General features: G+C 60.7%; 3 protein-coding genes across 5 annotated transcripts in view; 2 read left to right on the top strand and 1 right to left on the bottom strand.

The window, feature by feature from the left end:
* The window catches only part of RBM6 (RNA binding motif protein 6), a 57,290-nt gene extending 51,662 nt beyond the window's left edge, over window positions 1-5,628 (bottom strand). The window contains exons 1-2 of one of the 3 annotated variants that reach the window (XM_027700648.1): window positions 5,553-5,628; window positions 1,053-1,162 (exon numbers count right to left, since the gene is read on the bottom strand). In XM_027700648.1, the coding sequence (XP_027556449.1) occupies window positions 1,053-1,096 (44 nt within the window). In that variant the 5' untranslated portion in view covers window positions 1,097-1,162; window positions 5,553-5,628. Of the gene's footprint in view, window positions 1-1,052; window positions 1,163-4,911; window positions 5,066-5,552 lie in introns of those variants that run through there. The other 2 variants (XM_027700649.1, XM_027700650.1) reach the window with 2 other exon arrangements.
* Window positions 5,629-5,788: 160 nt separating this feature from the next.
* On the top strand, window positions 5,789-10,829 carry MON1A (MON1 homolog A, secretory trafficking associated). Its single transcript, XM_027700866.1, has 6 exons — window positions 5,789-5,943; window positions 7,045-7,186; window positions 7,427-7,894; window positions 8,077-8,842; window positions 8,938-9,085; window positions 9,517-10,829. The coding sequence occupies exons 2-6, from the start codon at window positions 7,060-7,062 to the stop codon at window positions 9,655-9,657; spliced, it is 1,650 nt and encodes a 549-aa protein (XP_027556667.1). The 5' UTR covers window positions 5,789-5,943; window positions 7,045-7,059; the 3' UTR covers window positions 9,658-10,829.
* A 1,243-nt stretch (window positions 10,830-12,072) lies between these two features.
* Window positions 12,073-20,173, top strand: MST1R (macrophage stimulating 1 receptor). The gene is made up of 21 exons (XM_027700674.1): window positions 12,073-12,183; window positions 12,600-13,901; window positions 15,089-15,277; window positions 15,357-15,482; window positions 15,558-15,728; window positions 15,921-16,090; window positions 16,180-16,357; window positions 16,458-16,603; window positions 16,720-16,878; window positions 17,075-17,168; window positions 17,275-17,502; window positions 17,584-17,730; window positions 17,805-17,964; window positions 18,048-18,140; window positions 18,217-18,432; window positions 18,513-18,593; window positions 18,667-18,848; window positions 18,922-19,031; window positions 19,127-19,292; window positions 19,366-19,502; window positions 19,581-20,173. The coding sequence occupies exons 2-21, from the start codon at window positions 12,687-12,689 to the stop codon at window positions 19,846-19,848; spliced, it is 4,236 nt and encodes a 1,411-aa protein (XP_027556475.1). The 5' UTR covers window positions 12,073-12,183; window positions 12,600-12,686; the 3' UTR covers window positions 19,849-20,173.
* The last annotated feature ends 836 nt before the right edge of the window (window positions 20,174-21,009 follow it).

Here is a 21,009-nt window from a genome sequence, read left to right as displayed (position 1 = left end):
TTCTCAACACATTACAGTAGACAATTATTTGAAGTATTCTTATTGCAGAAACCCAAGGTATGGCATGATCAGTACCTTTGTCACACTGATATTCAAGGAACTGAGGTGCACACATAAGCAAAGGATGAAAGAACCATGCACAACAGAGGAAAATCCTAGGTTCTGGTGGCTCCATTTTTATACCCAGAGCCCTCTTGCAAACACAGGGGCCAGTAACGACCAGAGCAACACAAAATAAGACAAATATCATGCTATGCAGGTCAGCTGCACATGAATCTTTACAACAGTTCCAGTGACACTCAAAAATGCCTTACAAAGAAGTATATGGAAATATGGACTTTTTGGAAGGCTATGTAGTGACAGGACAAGGAGAAATTGGTTTAAACTGAAAGAGAGCAGGTTTAGATTAGGTATCAGGAAGAAATTCTTCCCTGTGAGGATGGTGAGGCACCAACACAGGTTGCCCAGAGAAGTTGTGGCTGCCCCATCCCTGGAAGTGTTCAAGGCCAGGCTGGACGGGGAGCAACCTGGGCTAGTGGAAGGTGTTCCTGCAAGGAGTTGGAATAAGATGTTCTTTGAGGTCCCTTCCAACCTAAACTATTCTCTGATTCTATGATATATGGACTTACTAAACTCATGGAAAGAATTAAACTCTCAAAGTTTCCATAAAATCCTGTGTGATATCCTGTGCAAGGAAGGTGCCAGGATTTTTGAAGTTATTTTCTTCTCTTACAGGTGTCAGTAGCACATAGCACCAAAAGCCATATGGCACATCATCACCTTAGCTCACAACAGCTAAACTAAGTATCACTAGAAAAGGTGGTGTGGAGAAGGAATAAAACTATTAAAAGCAGTTGTTGGTTTAAAAACTAAATTAAAAACTTCACAGAAATGTAAAAAGTTACACTGTCAATTAACTGGCCTGTTGTTTGGCAATCACACCTAGCTTCACACAGACCTCACAACTTCTACCAAAATAGTAAACAGAGAGTTCCCATGGCTTATTGTATTTAAGAATGTTGCTGAAACAAACTGTGCATTCAAGTGCTTACCGAAAAGACCCCGTTCTGTTGCCTTGTCGATGGTCTCCCCACATTTTGATCTTGTCTGGTAGGTTTCCAGAAATGGTTAATTCACTCTAGAAACACCCAGACGCCACAACCTGTTGAATAAACAACATGACAATAAGCTACAAGGCAAAGAACACATATCGGATGAGAAAAAACACTGCTGGTTAGAAGGGGTGTGTGTAACATCTGATCAGGATCCACAGATACACAAGACCACACTCAGGCATGAATGAATTCAAGTGTCGCGTTTCTCCACGTTCAAATTTGCAAGCGTCAAACAACTCCTGAAATCAAACTGTCAATATGGTGGGCAAACAATTTGATATCTGCTTTGATTAACATAGAGCCTTCCAACATACTGTGCTGTCTGACACTATTTGGGGTGCAGATAGAAATGTGAGAACGCCAACCATCTACAAACAACAAGGACCGCAGCCGAACAACAGTTTGCAATTAATGTTTAATCCAAACTATTTTTGCCAAAAGCTCTTTGCTGTTCAAGGAAACGATCGCCACTACTGGTCTGCCATGGGGACCCTGCCCTCAGCAGTCTGTAGATAACAGAGGAGGCTTTGCCAATAAATCATGACAGGCACTGCTCTCCAACGCTGCCCTCATCAAGCTGAGTGACGCAAATAACACTTGCCTCAACAGAAATCTAAAATTTCATCCACTTCCTCCCACCAGCGGAGAAGGTGAGGATTTCCTGGCGATAACCAAAGCCAGGACTTGAAATAGGAAGTACTTCCGTCTTTCCTCCCCCCAAAAAAAAAAAAGAGAAAAAAAATAAAAAAAAGAGCCACAGCAGAGCATGGAGCAAACTGAGGGGAAAAAGGCAAGCTGACAGCCTCAAACCTGCTCTGGCCCATCCAGCTGTGGTGGTGCAGGAGGGTTGCCTGCCATGCCACCAGACCAAAGCTGGGAGACCTGGGGCTCCAAGGCAGGATTATTTAACTCCAGTGGTTCAGGGCACAGAGGACAGCAGGGACAGTCACCACTAGGCCTGGCTAGAGCAGCTCACACAGAAGAAAAGCACACAAACATCCTGTTTATTCTCACTTCCAAAGGTCAGCACTGCCGTACGGGAGGCAGGTCGGCAGAGCAGGTTATGACAGACCTCACACCAGGGAGTGATCCCAGACAGGGAGCTGGCAGCCTGTGCCAAGGAGCTGAGGGAGCTGCCCTGCCAAGAGGGAGTATCCGCTCCTGCCGGGGTCCATCACCCGCCACGGAAGACTCAGGTGGGAGCCAGGGATGGTAGAGCCTGGCAAGCCTCAGGAACCAAGGGTGGGGAGGTTGAGGAAGGCAACCTGTGCAACCACTGCAGATCCATCCCCCCCAGCACCATTTCCAAAGGAATAGGTTCATTCAGGTGGCCACTAAAGCCCAAGAGCACTGGTCTGTTCATGTTTTACATGGCTCTCCATGCAATAGCAACCTCCTTGGTCCCAAGGACTTCTTCCATAAGTTCTATCTTATTTTCTTACTTGGAGGTGAATGTAAAAGAACCAAGATCACACCCCTCATGGCAAGGACAGGTGAAGGGAGATGGTTATGGCAGTCACCACTACAGCTGGCTGCCACCAGCCAGTCCTTTCATCTGTGAACTTTTGCAGCCCGCGGACCTGGCGTTTCTTGTTCTTCCCTTCTGGTTTTCCTCCCCCACTCCAGTTCTCATTAAGTCAACAACCTTACTGATGCTTAAAAAAACAAAAATAAAACCCCTTGCCAGCTGGGAACTGTTTAGACATAATACTGAAATTATCAGACGGGAGGAAAAAAAATACCACTGGACAGATATCAGGCCTGGCACAGATCCACTGAGCCATGCAGCAACCTCCGTGGGTGTGAGGTCATGGTTCAATAACACAGGCAGCCACACTGGCTCCGACAGTCCCCGCTCAGCCTGAACTGCTCCCCCCGCTCTGCCTTTGGCAATGCACAGGGTGTAAGTTCTGCCAGCTGGTGCTTTTCTGGGTCTGCACCACGGATGACCCTCGGAAGAGAGTTATATTTAACCCAGGTCACTTCAGTGATACGCTTTACCATACAGCCCCACAAACCAAGGTGACAGCAAACTGCAGGACAGGGACAGAAGGGCCTTAGCCTGGCTTCCACCAATGCCAAGATCTCCTGAAGGTGGGCCCTGCTACAACTGCTCCAAAAAAAGCACACTGTGATGAGACACTGTGAGGATTCACCCTTCTGCCACAGGCAGGTAAGTGCCAGCTCAGCTCCCACCTCCCAGCTCGCAGGGAGATGCTGGGAGACAGGTCAGTGTGAGTGAGGCTGTTTCCAAGGACATCCCAACAGAGCTCGGGGCTGGGGCCAGGACAAGAGCAAAGCAAGGAAAAAATCCACCCCTGTGCGCAGGGAACTGTGCATCGTTTAGTTCTGTCATACTTTGGTCACAACCAAGTGTCTGAGGGATGGCAAGGGAGTTTCACACAGTGACACAGCCTGATCCAGTCACGGGAAGAGCCCAGACTGACAGCTCTTTAGGACAATAGTGAGCTGTTACAATTACACTGAACGTTGTTCAGGAGGGCAGATATTCATCATTTTTCCCTCCTCCTATCCCAGTTGGCTCTACTCCCTGCTGGCAAAGCCTTGGCTGCACTGAAGATACAGAAGGCACAACTAAAGGAGGGAAAGTTTTTTTGTGGTTTTAGTTCCTCCAACAACTGGTGGTTCTGCAACTCCCCCAGGAGAGTCAAGTGGAGCTCCGGTGGCTCCCTGGCAATTGCACCCAAGGACTTCCCCAGGAACGTGCCCCTGCCCTCCCCAGCACACCCCCAGACAGCTCTGGGAACACTCCTCATTCCGCTTCCCAAACTACATGTGCCAAGCCTTACAGTAAACTCTTGGATCTCTTATTCCAATTTACATACTGCCATGGGAAAATAATGGCATTGTACATAGGGATTGTGCAGTTGAGCCAGACTAAGCAACTTGTCTTCCTCAGGACTAATTACAGACTTCTGGCACGGGGCAGAGCATGAAATGCCAGCACAGCCCTTAAGCATCTCCTCACCAACTTATACCCAACTTCACACCTTATTTTCCATATCTGGGGGGATGAGGGGGGTAACTGGTGATGGATTGGGCAAAGTGAGGTTTCAAAGAGGTGCTAATTGCAGAAAAACACTCTGATATTCACAGCTTCTCTCCAAACAGATTTTGCCAAGAGGAAATCCAACACAGAACTACACAGGAGAACAGAGGAAGCAATGTGCTGTGGAACAACCTTCTGCATCCAGCAAAGTTTTTGTGAGGCTGAAGAAAGGAAAAGGTCTCTGTGAAATTCAAGTACTGCAGAAGGTACAAAAAAAACCATTTCCCTTGGGGGGGAACTGCAAGAAGCCAAGACAGCCAATTATATCTAATGTTAAAGTTGGAGGTCTCTAATTCAGAGGAAGTATTAAAAGCACATCACTGAAATCTGAAAGTGAAGGGAGAGGGAACCATTCTGGCTCTCATGGGTGTCAGGCTGGAGGATTTTAATGAAAAAAGGGGAAGTGTACGCTTTTGAGCTGTATGATGCTTCTAGAAACAGGTATTAGAGACAATCAGGCGAACTTCTAACATACACATGTCCCCATTACCACCCTGACCTTGCATGTCCCAAAGGACTTAGTGAGCACATTTCCAGCTAGGGAGTGCTGGGAGAGAGTCTCACACCTATCCCTGCTGGGATAGGACAGCGGATTCCACCTCCACCAGTGTTTCCAGAAGTAACGCCACACACCAGCAGCAACACTAGACTCGTGTGGTGCCAAGTGTTTTAAAAGTCAGAGCATGAGAGGTCACTGCCATCACTCCAAGACACCGCTTTACTTACAGCCCAAAATCCCACTTAGCCCATCCCTGGGGATTACATCAGCTAACACACAGCCCCCATCAGCTCCTTCTGCATCCCGGCATGAATCCAGCCCACTTCTGTCCATCTTTTTTACAACCATGAGTGTTCAGACATGGAAACACAAGTGCCCCGATGCAAAAAAAAGAAAAAAAAAAAAGCGCCTTAATTCTGATCAGGGCCTCAGAACAACAACGAGATACCCAGAAACACCACGACAGCTGACAATGACATAGGCGGCAGGCCCCCAACATTTCCACGTGGGATATCCCATGTGGGATCCAGGGGCCGAGCTTCCCAATCCCACAACCCACATCCCACAGGGTCGTGGGTCCCGATGAGGACACCGAGCCTGCAGCGCCCAGCTGCAGGCCCACAGCGCCAGGAGCTGATGCCCCAAACCCCACAGCGGGGCCGCCCCCAGCCCCAGCCCATCCCCGCACCGCGGGTGACCCCAAAACAGCCCCCCCGCCATGCTGACGGACTCCAGAGCCTCACACCCTCTACCCGGGACAAGCGCACCCCGGGAGCCTCTCGGGACCCCCCCGCCCCTCTCACCACGCTAAGTGAGCCCCCCCCTTTACTCCGGGCGCCCCCTTTATCCCCCGGGAGCCCCCCCTTACCTCCTGCTCCCGCTCCGCCGCTCCCGCCGCGCACAGGCCCCGGCGCCGCCACGGCGAGAGCCCGGAACTTCCGGACCCCCTCCCGGAGCGTGAGGATATAGAGGGATGTTGGGAATTGTAGTCCCTGCCGCCCCGTCCCGGCCTCCCACTCTCGGCCGTGGCAGCGGGGCGGGTGGACTACAACTCCCACGATCCCGCTCGGCGCGCACCGCCTACAAGTCCCATAATGCCGCGCGGCGGGTCGCCGCGATGGTCGGGGTGTCGCCGCGGTCGGGGCCGGGACAGGGGGTAGGGCGGGAGGCGACCGCCCGCCGCCGGCTCCGAGCCCTCCTCCGGCCCGCCTAGGCCGTGCCCGGGGGGCTGCGGGGCGGCCCCGGGAGGAGCCGCGGAGGTGGGTCCCTGCGCGTTGTCCTTTGCGAGGGGTCCCGGGCCTGGGTCGTGTTGGGGCTGTGAGAGCGGTGACACCTCAGCGCTGGGGGGTGAAGGGTCACAGTGGGTCCGCGCTGGGCCGGGGGAGGGTCCTGGTGTGAGCCTCGCCCCCGGAACGGTCAGCAGGGTGTTGGGGAGAGGTGAGGACGGGGCCCTGATGTGCTCCCCAGAACCCTCCAGGGCTGTCACAGGCTCCCTCAGGGCAGGACAGAGCTCTGACCAGCTCCCCAGCACCCTCCAGAGCTGTCACAGGGTTTTGGGGAGAGGGTCCGGCTCCCCTCGGTGAGGACGAGGCCATAATCTGCTCTAGGGCTATCACAGGATTTGGGGGGAGCTCGAGCTCCCTCGGGTGCAGCGTTACCTGGTGCTGGGTTTGGGAGCAGGAGGTGTCCCGGAGCACAGGGCAGAGCCGGCGCTCCATGAACTTCCCCCCCAGCCAGTTTCGGAGGCACAGGCTCCCAGCCAGCCTGCTGCCTCCTGTTGCTTTCAATTGTGCTCGCTTTTGGGCCGGTTTTCCCCCGGGGAAGGAAGGAAGGAGCTGGGCTGGAGGCACAGCCGGCTCTGCCCGGGAGGGCTGGGGCTGTAGAGGACACCCGGCTCCCGGTGACGCCATCGGTGCCGGCTCAGCAGGAGTGTCACCAGCCTGGTCCCATCGCAGCCACCTAATCCAGGCCAAGGAGGGTCATAAAACCCGCCCTGTGCAAACATGAGGCCTCTGGGATCGCGGGTGTGTGGGACCTGCCCCATCCAGGGCTGTCCCCCTTCCCCCTCGCTGCTGGGACCGGCACAGGGAGGCTGAGCGGCTTTCACGGGGGAAATTGGGGCCAAGCCTGGATGAAAGGTGCCGGGGCCAGGGGACTGGAAAGAGCTGGGGCTGCGTGAGAGAGGAAATCCTGCTGGATTAGAGCAGCTTTCCTGACGTCTCACCAGGGCTCGGTGCTGCCTGCTGAGCCAGCAGGATCAGGCCGCGGGTGCTGCCATGGTCCTGCTGGACAGCAGAGTGTTTCAGGACCCGTTGTGAGGGTGAGAGGACACAGGGGGTGACACTGTGGGTCACACACAGGTCCTGCCCCGAGGAATGGCTGCAGATGTCCACAAGAAGAAGAGCTGGGAAGTGCCCAATGGGTCCCTGGCGCCAGGAGATGGGCAGCACACGGAGCGGTCCGAGAGCCCCACGCCGGGGCTGGCACAGGGCACAGAGCCAGGTATGGGGCACAGCTCAACCCGGGGGAAGAGAAGGGGGGGAAAAGCAGGTCCTCATGCGGGCTGGACCCTCTGCAGCCCCTCAGGCAGGAGGAAACAGGCCCACTGGCAACTCCCCACGAGCAGGACCCGCACCCCAGGGTGCTGTGGGATGGGGAGAGGAGGCAGGTCCTTGTCCTTTTTGCATCCTCTGCCCAGCGTGGAGGACACATGGACAGATGCTGCATGGCCCGTTATTCCAGGGGCGGGCCAGGAGGGAGCCATGTTTGTGCACACCCGCTCCTACGAGGACCTGACGAGCCCCGAGGACGGGGCGGCCGTGGCGCGGAGCCCGGAGGAGCGGCGAGGGGAGCCGGGGGAGCAGAGCAGCATGGAGCAGATCAGCAAGGACTTCAGCGAGCTGAGCACACAGCTCACAGGCATGGCCCTTGACCTGGAGGAGGAGATGAGGCCGGGCAAGGAGGGGAAGCTGGAGCAGTCCCCGCAGACCCCCCGCCGTGACTCGGTGCTGTCGGGGAAGGAGGAGGAGGACGTGACCATGGACGCCTGGCGCATGCACCGCAAGCACGTCTTCGTGCTGAGCGAGGCAGGCAAGCCCGTGTATTCCCGCTACGGCTCTGAGGAGGCCCTGTCCAGCACCATGGGCGTCATGATGGCCCTGGTGTCCTTCCTGGAGGCCGAGAAAAATGCCATCCGGTCCATCCATGCAGGTACAGCCCTTAGGGGGGGGAATGAGATGGGGGGTTCACGACCTGCATATCCGTGCACCTGCTGCCCTGGGCCACGTTAGCTGTCCCCAGGGGCACATTGGTGCTGGGGGGAGAGCTGTAGCCCTGGGAAGCCAGGCTTACAGGTCTGTCCCTGGCCCCCCCGGGGACTCACTCCCAAGCAGATGGCTACAAGGTGGTGTTCGTGCGGAGGAGCCCGCTGGTGCTGGTGGCAGTGGCGCGCACCCGGCAGTCGGAGCAGGAGATCGCCCACGAGCTGCTCTACATCTACTATCAGATCCTGAGCCTGCTCACCTGGACCCAGCTGAACCACATCTTCCAGCAGAAGCAGAACTATGACCTGCGCCGGCTCCTGGCCGGCTCCGAGCGCATCACTGACAACCTGCTGGACCTCATGGCCCACGACCCCAGCTTCCTGATGGGCGCCGTGCGCTGCCTGCCCCTGGCTGCCAGCGTCCGGGACGCCGTCAGCAGCAGCCTGCAGCAGGCCAAGGCCAAGAGCCTGGTCTTCTCCATTCTCCTCTCTGGGAACCAGCTAGTGTCTCTCGTGAGGAAGAAAGATCAGTTCCTCCACCCCATTGACCTCCACCTGCTCTTCAACCTCATCAGCTCTTCTTCCTCCTTTCGGGAGGGTGAAGCCTGGACTCCTATTTGCCTCCCCAAGTTCAACTCCAGTGGCTTCTTCCATGCCCACATCTCCTACCTGGAGCAGGAGATGGACCTGTGCCTGCTGCTGGTCTCCACAGACCGCGAGGACTTCTTCACCGTGTCCGACTGCAAGCGGCGCTTCCAGGAGCGGCTGCGGCGGCGGGGGGTGCACCACGCCCTGCAGGAGGCCCTGCGCACCCCCTTCTACAGCGTCGCCCAGGTGGGCATCCCTGACCTCCGGCACTTCATCTACAAGTCCAAGAGCTCTGGGCTCTTCACCAGGTGAGGCCCTGGGGAACCATCAGGCCAAGGCTCTGGCATGTGGAATGGGCCAAGCCTCTTCTCCGGGGGGCTAACAGGGTGCTGTGTTCCTGCAGCCCCGAGATTGAGGCTCCCTACGTGCAGGAGGAGGAGAAGGAGAGGCTCTTGGGGCTCTACCAGTACCTGCACAGCCGGGCCCACAACTCTTCACGGCCCCTGAAGAACATCTACTTCACGGGCCCCCGAGAGAACCTCCTGGCGTGGGTAAGGCTGTCAGTGGGTTTTGGTGAGCCTGTCTTTCCTGGTCTTGTGTGGCAGGAAAAGGGGGTGGTGGCAGGACACAGCACCAGCTCCATGGTCCCCAGGGAGGCCCCCAGCCTGTTTGGAGGTGAGCTTGCCCCAGTGTGAGGGAGGGACGAGCAGGGGTAGCAGCAGGAGCTGGTGAATTTCGGCACCCAGGGCTGTGCTATGTGCTGTCATGAACTCAGTGGAGAAAACCCACTCTGGGTGCAAACTCCGGGGTTTGGTCCTCCCACTTCTGAGCAAACCAGATGCCACCCATTTAGGGTACCACCTCGTGTCCCTGCACTAGAGCCCCTGTGCCTATTCCCAGTAGCCCATGGTGGGAAGATGCAATGCCAGCTCCAAGTGGTACACAGTCCTGTTCCCAGCATGTATCCCATTCCTTCTCCCAGGTAACCAACGCCTTTGAGCTCTATGTATGCTACAGTCCTCTGGGGACCAAGGCTGGTGCCATCAGTGCTGTCAACAAGCTCATGAAGTGGATCCGCAAGGAGGAAGACCGACTCTTCATCCTCACACCCCAGACATACTGATGAGCATCACCCCAGGCGTGCTGCCAGCTGGGAGAGCCCCCGCTGTGCTGGGGAGCCCATTCCCAGGGATTCCCAGGCCATGTGTCTGGGGGAGAGGGCATGGTGGGACCCCAGAGCACAGAGAAACCCCCCTGTGGGACTGTCCAACCTGGATGTTAGAGATGGGGTGCACAGGGGAAGGGAAAGGGGTGAGCAGGACTTTCTCAGCTGCAGGCAGTGCCCCAGCTGGGTAGCTGCCCTTCCTCTGTGGTCCCCCGGCTCTGTCCCTGGAGTGGGGCTGCTGGTACCCTGGGGTGCTGGAGGGGAGCAGAGGAGCAGAGCCCCTGGGTCCCACTGCCTGTGCCTGCCATCTCCTCTGGCATCCTGTGGCTGTGCCAAGGGTGGGGGTCCCCAGGGGAGAGGTGGGGACCCCAGTGCTGCTGTGCTTGCAGATGGCGGGTGACACCACCCAGGCAGGGGACAGGGCTGGCCTGGGGCATGCACTGCTCTCCCTGCCCTGGGGGAGCTGGACCTCCCAAGTGCCAGGGATTCCCTGGCAGTCACACTGCAGGTTTGCCCCTTTGGCATCTGTACGAGCCCTGACCCTTCCCACTGTGGCTGTGAAAAGGATGTCCCTGGGGATGTTGGCAGGCAGGGTGGGTCAGCCTGCCTCAGCTGGGACAGCAGGGTCCTGCCCACCTCCCCATGGGGACACAGAGCAGCTCCAGAGAGATCTGGGATGGCAAGGTGTCCATCAGGGTGCTTGTGGGCTCATGGTGCTGGCTCTGGGTAGTGAACCCTAAATGGGCAACTCAAGCACAGCCCCTGGGAGACTCCACTGGCACAGGGCCCTGGTGCCCCCCAGCCCAAGGAGGGTCTTCCCCTTGGCACAGGAGCACCTGCCCCCAAACCCAGCCCCTTGAGCCAGTTATGCTGAGCTTGCTGCACAGGGGCCACCTCCTCCCCAGACATCCCCAGGCGCCGGTGTGAGGCTGAGTGTCTGTGAACGGCCCCACTCCATGTTTTGGGGCTGTCTGGGTAGTGCTGGGGCAGGTGTTTGAGGATGGCACTCTGACAGCAAAGGAGCTGAGAAGGACCCGGCAGGGCTAGCACAGGGATCTGCTCCTGTGTTTATCCTCCTGCCAGAGTGTAATCGCTTGTCTTTGCTCATAAACATTATATGGACCCTAAGTCAAGACTTGTCGCATTCGCTTTTGTCTGCTGGAGTGGGGGAATGAACAAGCTGAGGGGGAAGTTTGGTCCGAGATTGGATACGGTTCAGTCCAGCCCTGGGGACCCGCTGGGAGCCAGGAAAGCTGGCCGGGAGCGGCGTGAAGCCGCCGGGGCTGTGCTGGCAGGAGGCGGCGCTGGCTGGAGACTGGGAGCGGCGAAATCCCCGGGCTGAGCTGGCCGGGGCCAGCTCATGTCGAAACCGAGCCGAGAGGCGCAGCCGGAGGAAGGAGCTGTTGGGTAAGGCCCGGGGCCAGCGGAACTGCCGGGCCTTGCACAACGCGGGGCGGGAGCCTGGGAGGGCCGGGGCTGGCCAGGTGGCAGGGTCAGGAGGGCTCATTTTCGGAGTGTTCAGGATCAAAGTCCCCGGCTGCATGAGGCAGCGCCGTGCTCAGCTGAAGGAGAAGTCCATGTGCAAAGGGACCTGCAGCCCCAGGGTCCGAGGGCAGCAGGGCACTTGGAGGGCAAATCCACGAATGGACTGGGATATAAAGCATCTTCCTGCATCCCTGGAAGTGTAGTGCTGGCACTTCCTGCCACCGCGGGCAGCTGGGGAGGAAAGGGACATGAGAAACAGAGTGGGCACAACAGAGTTAACCCCCACGGCTGCCCTCGCAAAACTGTGGCTGCCTCAGCCCTGCTCCTGCTCCCCGGCTTGGAACCCCGGTGCTGAGCCTGCCACACCCCGCAAAGGCTGCCCCGTTCGCCTGGAAGTGAGCAGCAAACGCGGTGCTAGAGTGGGAGCTTTGGGGAAGCGGCAATTTCGACTCCATGTGTCGGTGTGTAGACCGCCCCTATGGCAAGGGGACTGGAATCTGTGGCCGAGGGTACCAACATGCAGGACCCCACCCGTGCCCCGGGATTCTGGCAGCCGCCTCCCAGCCATCCGACGGCCACCCCGACCTGCGGTGGGCAGCCCAGGCGCCGTGCTAGCCCTGCCAGCTCCCACCCGTGTCGCTCTCGGGCACCGTGCCCACCCATGTCTGTCCCCCTGAGGTGCTCAGCGGGCACCCCGAGCTGCGTGTTCCCGAGCACCCCCGTACCCCCGGGCTGCGTGTGGCTGTGCCGGCCCTCGGGGAGCCCCCGGCGGCCCAGGGGCAGGACCCGCCCGCCCCGTTCCGCCCTGTGCCGTCCCGCCCCGCCCCGTCCCACCTCGCCTGCTCCATCCCGGCCCCGCTCCACTCCGCCCGCCCTGCCCTGGCACGGCACGGCACGGCAGCGCCCAGGTGAGCCCCACACCGCCTGGCACCGCGGGATCGGACCGCACCGTACGGACGTGGGGGGGGGCAGACGGACCTAACGAGGACTCCGGACCCGGTGAGCCGCGGCGGGGCCGGGGGTGGAGACCGGGAGTACGTCGGGGTCCCTGTCTCGGGAGGCTGGCGGGGGCCTTGTCCCAGTCCCGCGGGGATCCCCGGTCCCCGTCGCTGTCCTGAGGGGCTGGCAGGGTACCCATCCCAGTCCCCGGGAGGAGTCATTGCAGGGCAGAGGTGCCCCAGGATGACAGGCGGGGTCTGGAGGTGGCAGAAGGCAGGATTTGTCCCCCTGCCACAGGGAGCTTGGCTTCACCTGCCGCTCGTGATATTTGGGAAGAGGTTTGGTGTGGCCGATCCTCCCCTGGCAGCACCCCTCATCATCGGGCCCCTGGGGACACCAGCACATCCGGCTGTGGCAGTGCCCAGGGTCCTTGCCTAAAAGCACTGGGTAAAACCCTTCCTCCTTTATTTTGGCAGATGCGATGGTGGCCCATCCTCTGTGTGTTCTGACCCCACTGGGTGCTGAGCACAGTCAATAACCCCACAGCAGTGGCGCTGCACAGCATGGGCCTGTTGTGCCTCGTGTGCCTCTGGCTGGTGCTCGCCCTGGTCCCGCTGGGCGCCGATGCCTGGCAGTGCCCCCGCATCCCATACAGCTCCACCAGGAACTTCTCTGTCCCCTACACGCTGCCTGGCCTCGACGCCGGCAGCCCCATCCAGAATGTTGCTGTCTTTGCTGACTCTGATGGCACGGTCGCCGTCTTTGTGGCCGTCCGTAACCGCATCCTGCTGGCCAGTGCCGAGCTGCACCTCCTCTCCGTCCTTGTCACCGGCCCAGTGGGCAGCGCCAAGTGTGAGATCTGTCGCCTGTGCCCAGCCACCACGGATGGCCCTGAGGACACGGACAATGTCCTGCTGCTGCTGGACCCACTGGAGCCGTGGCTGTACAGCTGTGGCACAGCACGGCATGGGCTGTGCTACCAGCACCAGCTGGAGGTGCAGGATGGTAAGGTGGCCATCACAGCCACACACTGCCTGTACTCGGCCATGGGCAACAGCCCCACATTGTGCCCCGACTGCGTGGCCAGCCCCCTGGGGACCAGTGCCACCGTGGTGGCCACCTCCTATGCCTCTTTCTTCTACCTCGGCTCCACCATCAACAGCAGCGTGGCAGCCCAGTACAGCCCACAGTCGGTGTCCGTCCGCAGACTGAAGGGTACCTTGGACGGCTTTTCGGGTGATTTCCAGTGGCTGACGGTGCTGCCGCGATACCGCGACAACTACACCATCCACTATGTGCACTCCTTTGCCGACGGGGACCACGTCTACTTCCTGATGGTGCAGCTGGAGCGGCCGGGCTCGACCGTGTACCACACACGCCTGGCACGGCTCAGCACCCACGAGCGTGACCTCCGTCGCTACCGCGAGCTCGTCCTCGACTGCCGCTTCGAGTCCAAGCGCCGGCGGCGCAGCAGTGAGGAGGATGCCGAACAGGACGTTGCCTACAATGTGCTGCAGGCGGCCCACACTGCCCGCCCTGGTGCCCGCCTGGCCCGTGACCTCGGCATCAACGACACCGACACGGTGCTCTTCGGTGCCTTCGCCGAGAGCCAGCCGGAGAGCCGGGTGCCACGGGAGAACTCGGCTGTCTGTGCCTTCCCAATCCGCCTCCTCAACCAGGCCATGGAGGAGGGCATGGAGAAGTGCTGTGGCATCGGGCACCAGCCACTGCTGCGGGGGCTCAGCTTCTTCCAGCCAGTGGAGTACTGCCCACACAACGTGAGTGCTTTGCCCTGCGCCACATCCGACCTGAGGTGCCTGGGGGTCATCTGGGACGTGGGGAGATGGGGACAGCATGCTGGGAAGCGCTGGTAGATTGGGGTGGATGGTGGGGTGGGGTAGGGCAGGGGGAGAGCAGCGTCACCCAGGTGTGAGTCAGCCCAGCAGCCACCCACCATCTGTTGCAGGGGCCTTTGTGCTCCAGCGGGCCCGGCCACACCGAGGAGACAGGGTGCTGGTGGGGAGCCGGTTGAACTCCCCACCTCACAAACACATCTCAGCACATGAGCACACTGCTGCAAGCCCTGCTCTGGGCTAACAATCCCTCTCCTGGTGTGGCCTCCCCACAAGCACCTACTCCAGCCCCCGTGGTGACTGTCCCTGGATCCCAGCCAACCTCTCCAGCTTGTTTATGTGGAGGAGGGACAGGGAAGCCACGGGGCCTCGGTGGTCCCCAGAGTGGATGCATGAGGTTCTGTGAGGTGCTGGCTGCTCCTGCCTTGTCCCCCGGGCTCAGCCACCGCCTTCTCTGGGCAAATAAACCACAGGCGGAAGTGCAATTAGTCACCGGGGTTCCTCGTCTGCCGCAGCCGCAGGGCAGGAACACCGTGTCCCAGGTACAAGCCCCGGCATGGCCAGGACACAAATGGGTGGGCGCCCCGGCAGGGCCCCCTCGTCCCAGCACGTGACACAAGTTTTGGAGTTCTCAGCCAGGCGCGGGGCAAGGTGCAGCCAAATCCCCTCCTCTTCCCACACGGAGCAGACAGCTCACTGCCGCTGACTCACTCTGCAGCAGGGCGAGCCCAGGAAGGACCCCAGCCCCGTTTATCGGGGGTGTCCAATGGGGACACCGTGGCTCCTGGTGTCCTCCTTCAACCCCACCCACCCCAAGCTCAAGGGGCCAGGGAGGGCTGGGGTTGGAGTGTGCATCCCATGGTGCCGGCACCCAATAATCACATCCAGATGGAGTGGGAGGGGAGGGCAGGATCTGACGCCATACGGGGGTTGTGGGAGTGGCTGCGGATGTGTTTTTTTCCCCAAAATTTTCCCAGCCTGGAAGGGAACTTGAGCAGTTTGGTGCTGCCCCAAAATGTCTCACAGCTGGAGCTGGTACCCACCTGCGAGGGTGTGGGGAAGTCGGGTTGCCAGGGTTGGTTTCAAGGCACCCACCCTGTGCTTGGCTGTAGGTGAACCTCTCGGCACCGGTGATAAACACCAGCTGCTGGGACCAGCCCACCCTCGTTCCCGCTGCCTCCCACAAGGTGGACCTGTTCAATGGGCAGCTGGCTGGTGTACTCCTCACCTCCATCTTCGTCACCGCCCTGGGGAATGTCACTGTGGCCCACCTGGGCACAGCAGAGGGACGCATCTTCCAGGTGAGATGAGGGGCTGGGTGGGGTGGGGATCCCAGTGAGCCGTGGGGTGCACTCAGCCCCACACTCTGCCCCTCTGCAGATGGTGCTCCAGCGCTCCAGCTCCTACCTCCTGACCTTGGCCAACTTCTCCCTGGGGGAGCCGGGGCCGGTGCAGGGTGCCATGGGGTCACAGAGCCACTCGCTGTACTTCGCTGCGGGCACCAAGGTGAGTGGGGGGCTGGAGGAGTAGGGCAGGCACTGAGCCCCACATGCCCCCCTCACTTCCACTCTCCATCCCCAGGTGTGGCGCCTGAATGTCACCGGCCCCGGCTGCCGACACTTCTCCACGTGCCAGCGCTGCCTGCGTGCCGAGCGCTTCATGGGCTGTGGCTGGTGTGGGGATGGGTGCACGCGCCGCCACGAGTGCGCCGGCCCCTGGGTCCAGGACAGCTGCCCACCCGTCCTCATCGACGTAGGTCTGCGCCGCCGTCCCCCTGCTGCCCACAGCAACCATGCACTCGGATGGGGAGGGAGGCGGCAAATGGGGTGGCGTGTGGTGGGACCCCCTCCCCATGATGGGTGTTGTGTCCCTCAGGGAAGGGCTTTCTGGACCTGCAACCATCACTGGTCAGGGCTTTCAGTGTCATGGGTGCTTCTCCCACAGTTCCACCCCCGGAGTGCCCCGCTGCGGGGTCGGACACGGGTCACTCTCTGCGGCATGACCTTCCGCTCCCACTCGGACCCTGACCCCAGCCGCAGCCCCCCCGCTGCCTACCGGGTGACAGTGGGACAACGAGGCTGCACCGTGCTGCCGCAGGAGAGCGAGAGCTACAGGTGTGTGCCAGTGCTGGGAGGGAACAGTGGCAGAGAGGGTTTTGGGGCTGCCCCCTGGCCTGGGCCTGACCCCCATCCCTGCCCTGCAGACCCCTGCCCAACTCCCGCCGCAAGGAGTTTGTGGACGTGCTGGTGTGTGAACTGGAGCCAGGGGGGCCGGCAGCAGCGAGGGGCCCAGCCAGTGTGGTGCTCACTGTGGAGGAGCCCACCAGACCCTCTGGCTTCCATGTCCAAGGCTCCGCCACCCTTGGTGGCTTCATCTTTGTGGTAAGGTCCTGCACTGGCAGTCACGTCAGCTGCCCCCTGGCAGGGTTTGGGGGGTTTGGATCACCCCGCCACCCATTCCACTGACCCCATCTCTGCTCAGGAGCCACGCATCAGAGCCCTGCACCCCCCGTTTGGCCCCCGGGGGGGTGGCACCCACCTCTCACTCCATGGCACCCACCTCTCTTCAGGGAGCAGCTGGAGGGTGATGGTCAATGGCTCCGAGTGTGCCCTGACCGGGCAGCCCAGGTATGCCCCTGCCCTGCCCCCACCAGCAAACACAGTGGGGTCCCTGGCATGGGAACCAGCACAGGGAACCCCTGCAGTCCTGCTGTCCCCCCCAACCATGGCTGCTGCATCCCCAGTGACAACGGGACAATTCAATGCACGGCTCCCACTGCCAGTGGCCTGGGTGCAGCCTGGGTGGCCCTGTGGATCGATGGGGAGGCGTTCCCAGCCCCACTGCCATTCCAGTACCGCCCTGACCCTTCTGTGTTGGCTATCATCCCCAACTGCAGCTATGAGTAAGTCCAAGGGCTCCCTTCCCTTGGGTGGGGGGACATTCCTGGCTTCCCACTGTGCTGGCTGGGCTGGATGAGCTGCTGGGGATCGCATGCACCCCAGGCGCCACACACTCGTTGGGGACCACGTGCACCCCAGGGACCACATGCACCCTGGGGATGATATATGCCCTGGGGCCCTGATCCCTGCCCACCGTAGGGGCTCGATGCTCACCATCATTGGCACCCACCTGGACTCCGTGTATCGCGCCAAGATCCTCTTTGAAGCCAGAGGTGTGATTACCAAAGCCACAGTAAGCACCTGGGTGGGAGGCCATCACCCCCCAACCCTGCCCTTCCCACCCCAATCCCCTGGTGGGCATCATTCTGTGCCGGTGCCCAGCATCCCCCTGCCTGCAGGAGTGTGAGGACCCGCTGGCACCAGAGCGGTTGCTGTGCCGCAGTCCAGCCTTCCCCTTCAAGAGGAAAGTTGATGTGGTGCTGGGGAACCTGAGCGTGCTACTGGACAGCTCTGATGGCCGCTGGCTCTTCCACCTCCACTACTACTCCCCGCCCAAGATCCTCCCCTTGAAGCAGGAGGGCGGGCGCCTCCGCCTCAAGCCTGGCGATGATGAGATCGAGGTGCACGTACGTGGGGGCAGTGGGGTGAGCCAGGTCAGGGGGTCCCACTGCCAGGACCCCCAGGCTTAGGGCTCTGTGTCTGGGCAGCAATCGGGCCTGAACGCCTTGGCCACCTGCATGAACATCACCATGACAGTGGGGGGCCGGGACTGCCACCCCAACGTCCTGAACAACGAGGTGACGTGCCGCCTGCCCCGGGAGCTGCGCCTGCCCCCCGCTGGGGCCCCCGTGGAGGTAGGCACCCCCTAGATGGGCAACCACCCCCCCACATCCCCCATCCCATCCCTGCTGAGCCCCTGCTCCTCCAGATCTGTGTGAATGGTGCCTGCGAGGCGCTGGGCTGGGTGCTGTCCCCCCCCACCTCGCTGGACCTGGCTGCCAGCCTGGCCCTGGGCATTGGCATCACCTTCATAGTCTGCTGCATCCTGGCTGCCATGCTGTTCCGTTGGTGCTGGAGGAAGAAGCGAGGTGAGTGCCGTGCTCGCTGGGCACACTGATGCCTCCCGGCCCCCCACCACGCTGCCCCCCACCCACCCCTCTGCTGCCCGCAGGGACGGAGAACCTGGAGCTGCTGGTGCAGCCCGGCCGCAGTGACCCCCCTGTCACCATCCAGCGCCCCGGCGTCGACTACAGGGAGGTGCTGGGTAAGTGGGTGTCACAGGTGGGTGATGGGGTGCTGGGTGCTGCCAGCCCTTACCCTGCCTCTGCCTGTCCTGGCAGTGCTGAACACAGCAGGCACTCCTGGCCCCGTGGGGACCCGCACACGAATCACCAGTGCCGGTGCCGGTGCAGCAGGTGGTGGATCCCCTATGCCCCTGCTCAGAGCCACATCCTGCTGCTTGGAGGACCTGCGGCCGGAGCTGTTGGAGGAGGTGAAGGACATTCTCATTCCCGAGGAGCAGCTCGTCACCCACCGCCACCAGGTCATCGGCAAAGGTGACTCTGCAGCCCGATTTGGCCGTGGCATCACCTGCTGGCTCTGTGCGGTGCCAGCTTTGTGCCACCTGTCCCTGCAGGGCACTTCGGCAGCGTCTACCATGGCACCTACTCAGACCCACTGCTGGGGGACCTCCACTGTGCTGTCAAGTCCCTGCACCGTGAGTAGCGCCCGCTCCCATGCGCGGTTCCGCGGCACGGCAGCGGCGCGCTCCACAGCTCACCTCTCGGCAGGCATCACGGACCTGGAGGAGGTAGAGGAGTTCCTGCGCGAGGGCATCCTCATGAAGAGCTTCCACCACCCTCAGGTGCTCTCGCTGCTGGGGGTGTGCCTGCCCCGCCATGGGCTGCCTCTTGTCGTCCTGCCCTACATGCGCCACGGGGACCTGCGCCGATTCATCCGCGCCCAGGAGAGGGTAGGGGGGTACCCCGGGGGGCAGAGGGTGGTGGGGAGCCAAGGTCACCCTGCTCACCACTCCCATCCCACAGAGCACCACAATGAAGGAGCTCATAGGCTTCGGGCTGCAGGTGGCCCTGGGCATGGAGTACCTGGCCCAGAAGAAGTTTGTGCATCGGGACCTGGCAGCCAGGAACTGCATGTGAGTGTGACTGTAACTGCCAGATCCTCACCACAGGGTCACCCCGTGGGTCTGGATGTGCCCAGGGGTCCCCACCTCAACCCAGTGTCCCCCAGGCTGGATGAGACGCTGACGGTGAAGGTGGCTGACTTTGGGCTGGCACGGGATGTGTTTGGCAAGGAATACTACAGCATCCGGCAGCACCGGCACGCCAAGCTGCCCGTCAAGTGGATGGCACTGGAGAGCCTCCAGACCCAAAAATTCACCACCAAATCAGATGTGGTAGGCACAATGCCTTTCCCTGTCCCCCATCCCCATCCCACCTGCATCTCAACAGCAGCTCTCTGCTCGGCAGTGGTCCTTTGGCGTGCTCATGTGGGAGCTGCTGACACGGGGGGCATCGCCGTACCCCGAGGTGGACCCCTACGACATGGCCCGCTACCTGCTGCAGGGGAGACGCCTGCCACAGCCCTCCCACTGCCCTGACACGCTGTGAGTGGGGCTGGGGGTGGGCAGGGCAGTGGGGGTTGTCCTGGGGGGCTGCCAGCACTGACTGGGGTGTCGGGGCAGGTACCGGGTGATGCTGAGCTGCTGGGCACCAGCGCCCGAGGAGAGACCATCCTTTACGGGGCTGGTGGGAGAGCTGGAGCGTGTCCTGGGCACACTGGAGGGTGAGCACTACGTCAACCTGGCTGTCACCTATGTCAACCTGGATTGGGGTCCCCCCTTTCCTCCTGCCCCACCGGGGCAGCTGCCTGATAGCGAGGATGAGGACAGGGATAATGAGGAGGAGGAGGAAGAGGAGGAAGAAGAGGAGGAGAATGCATCCGTGTGCTGATGGGATGCCCTGCATTGGAGAGGCTCCTTGATCCCCATACACCATGGGCATACTCCCCTGAGGAGGGATGCAGCATGCAGCCGATGCTATGGGGCACCTTCCCTATGGGATGGGTGCTGGGAGGCAGATGGGTGCTGTGGGATGCTCTCCCATGGCTCACACCCAGACCCTGCTGGGTGCTCCCCACGCTTGGTCCCGTGCCACGAGGTACTGGGGGCCTCAGTCCTGAGCTGGCTGGGTGTGGGGGGACTCAGCCCCACAGTGATGAGGCTGTGCTGTGGGATTTGGGGCTCAGCCCCACAGTAGCAGGTGCCGTGGAGGCCCAAGTGGAGCCCCGCCGGGTGCTGTGGGGTGGCCTGGCCCTCCCAGGGCTCCCATGGCATTTTCAGCCTGTTGGCTGCTCAAATCACTTATTAAAATGTAATTATATTTTTTCCCTGGCTGGGGCTGTGTCTTTGAGGGGGCCATACCCAGGTGGGCAGCACCCTTTTCCCCCTGCCCGGGCAGGGAATGGTCTTGCCACCAGCCCCTGGGGGCACCCACCTCGCGGGGGGGGGTGCAGGTGAGGGTCCGCCCACCGTTCCTGTGCCAGCCACGGGAGGGCACCTGCACACCAGTGCTGGCGTGGCCACCCCAACGCTGTCCCCCAGTACCCACCATGCCGGGGCTCCCCTGTGTGCCCTGTGTCCCACCATGGCCCCCTGAGCTTGGGCTGTCTGGGAGGTTTTTCCTAAAAGTCCCCTTCCCAGCCACATTCAGCTCACGGTCAGTGTGGCTGTGGGGTGTGAGGCAGTATGGGGAGCACTGTGCTCCTGGACATGGGATGATGATGTCCCTGGGGTGCAATTACCTGGCACATGGGTCACGGTGCCCCTGGGATTACGGTATGATGGATGCCATGGAGCATGGGACTGTAGTGCCCAAGGAAACACAATGCTCCTGGGATGATGGGTGCCTGGACATTGGATCAGGGTGTTCTTGGGATCATGGGATTATGGTGTCCCTGGCATTGAGGTGCCCATGGGACCACGGTGGCCAGGACAGGTGATCACAGTGCAGACACAGTGGCACCCAGCCCACCTACCGCTCCCCACCCTGTCAGCCTGCACAGAGTCCCCGTGGCACACACTGCTCTGGGCTTGGGGCTGCTGTCTAGTGACC

This window comes from Neopelma chrysocephalum, unplaced genomic scaffold, assembly GCF_003984885.1.
Source record: "Neopelma chrysocephalum unplaced genomic scaffold, ASM398488v2 Primary Assembly neopelma1_147, whole genome shotgun sequence".
NCBI lineage: Eukaryota > Metazoa > Chordata > Aves > Passeriformes > Pipridae > Neopelma > Neopelma chrysocephalum.
Note: the sequence above shows the minus strand (reverse complement) of the source record. Positions and strands in the feature narration are given on the sequence as shown.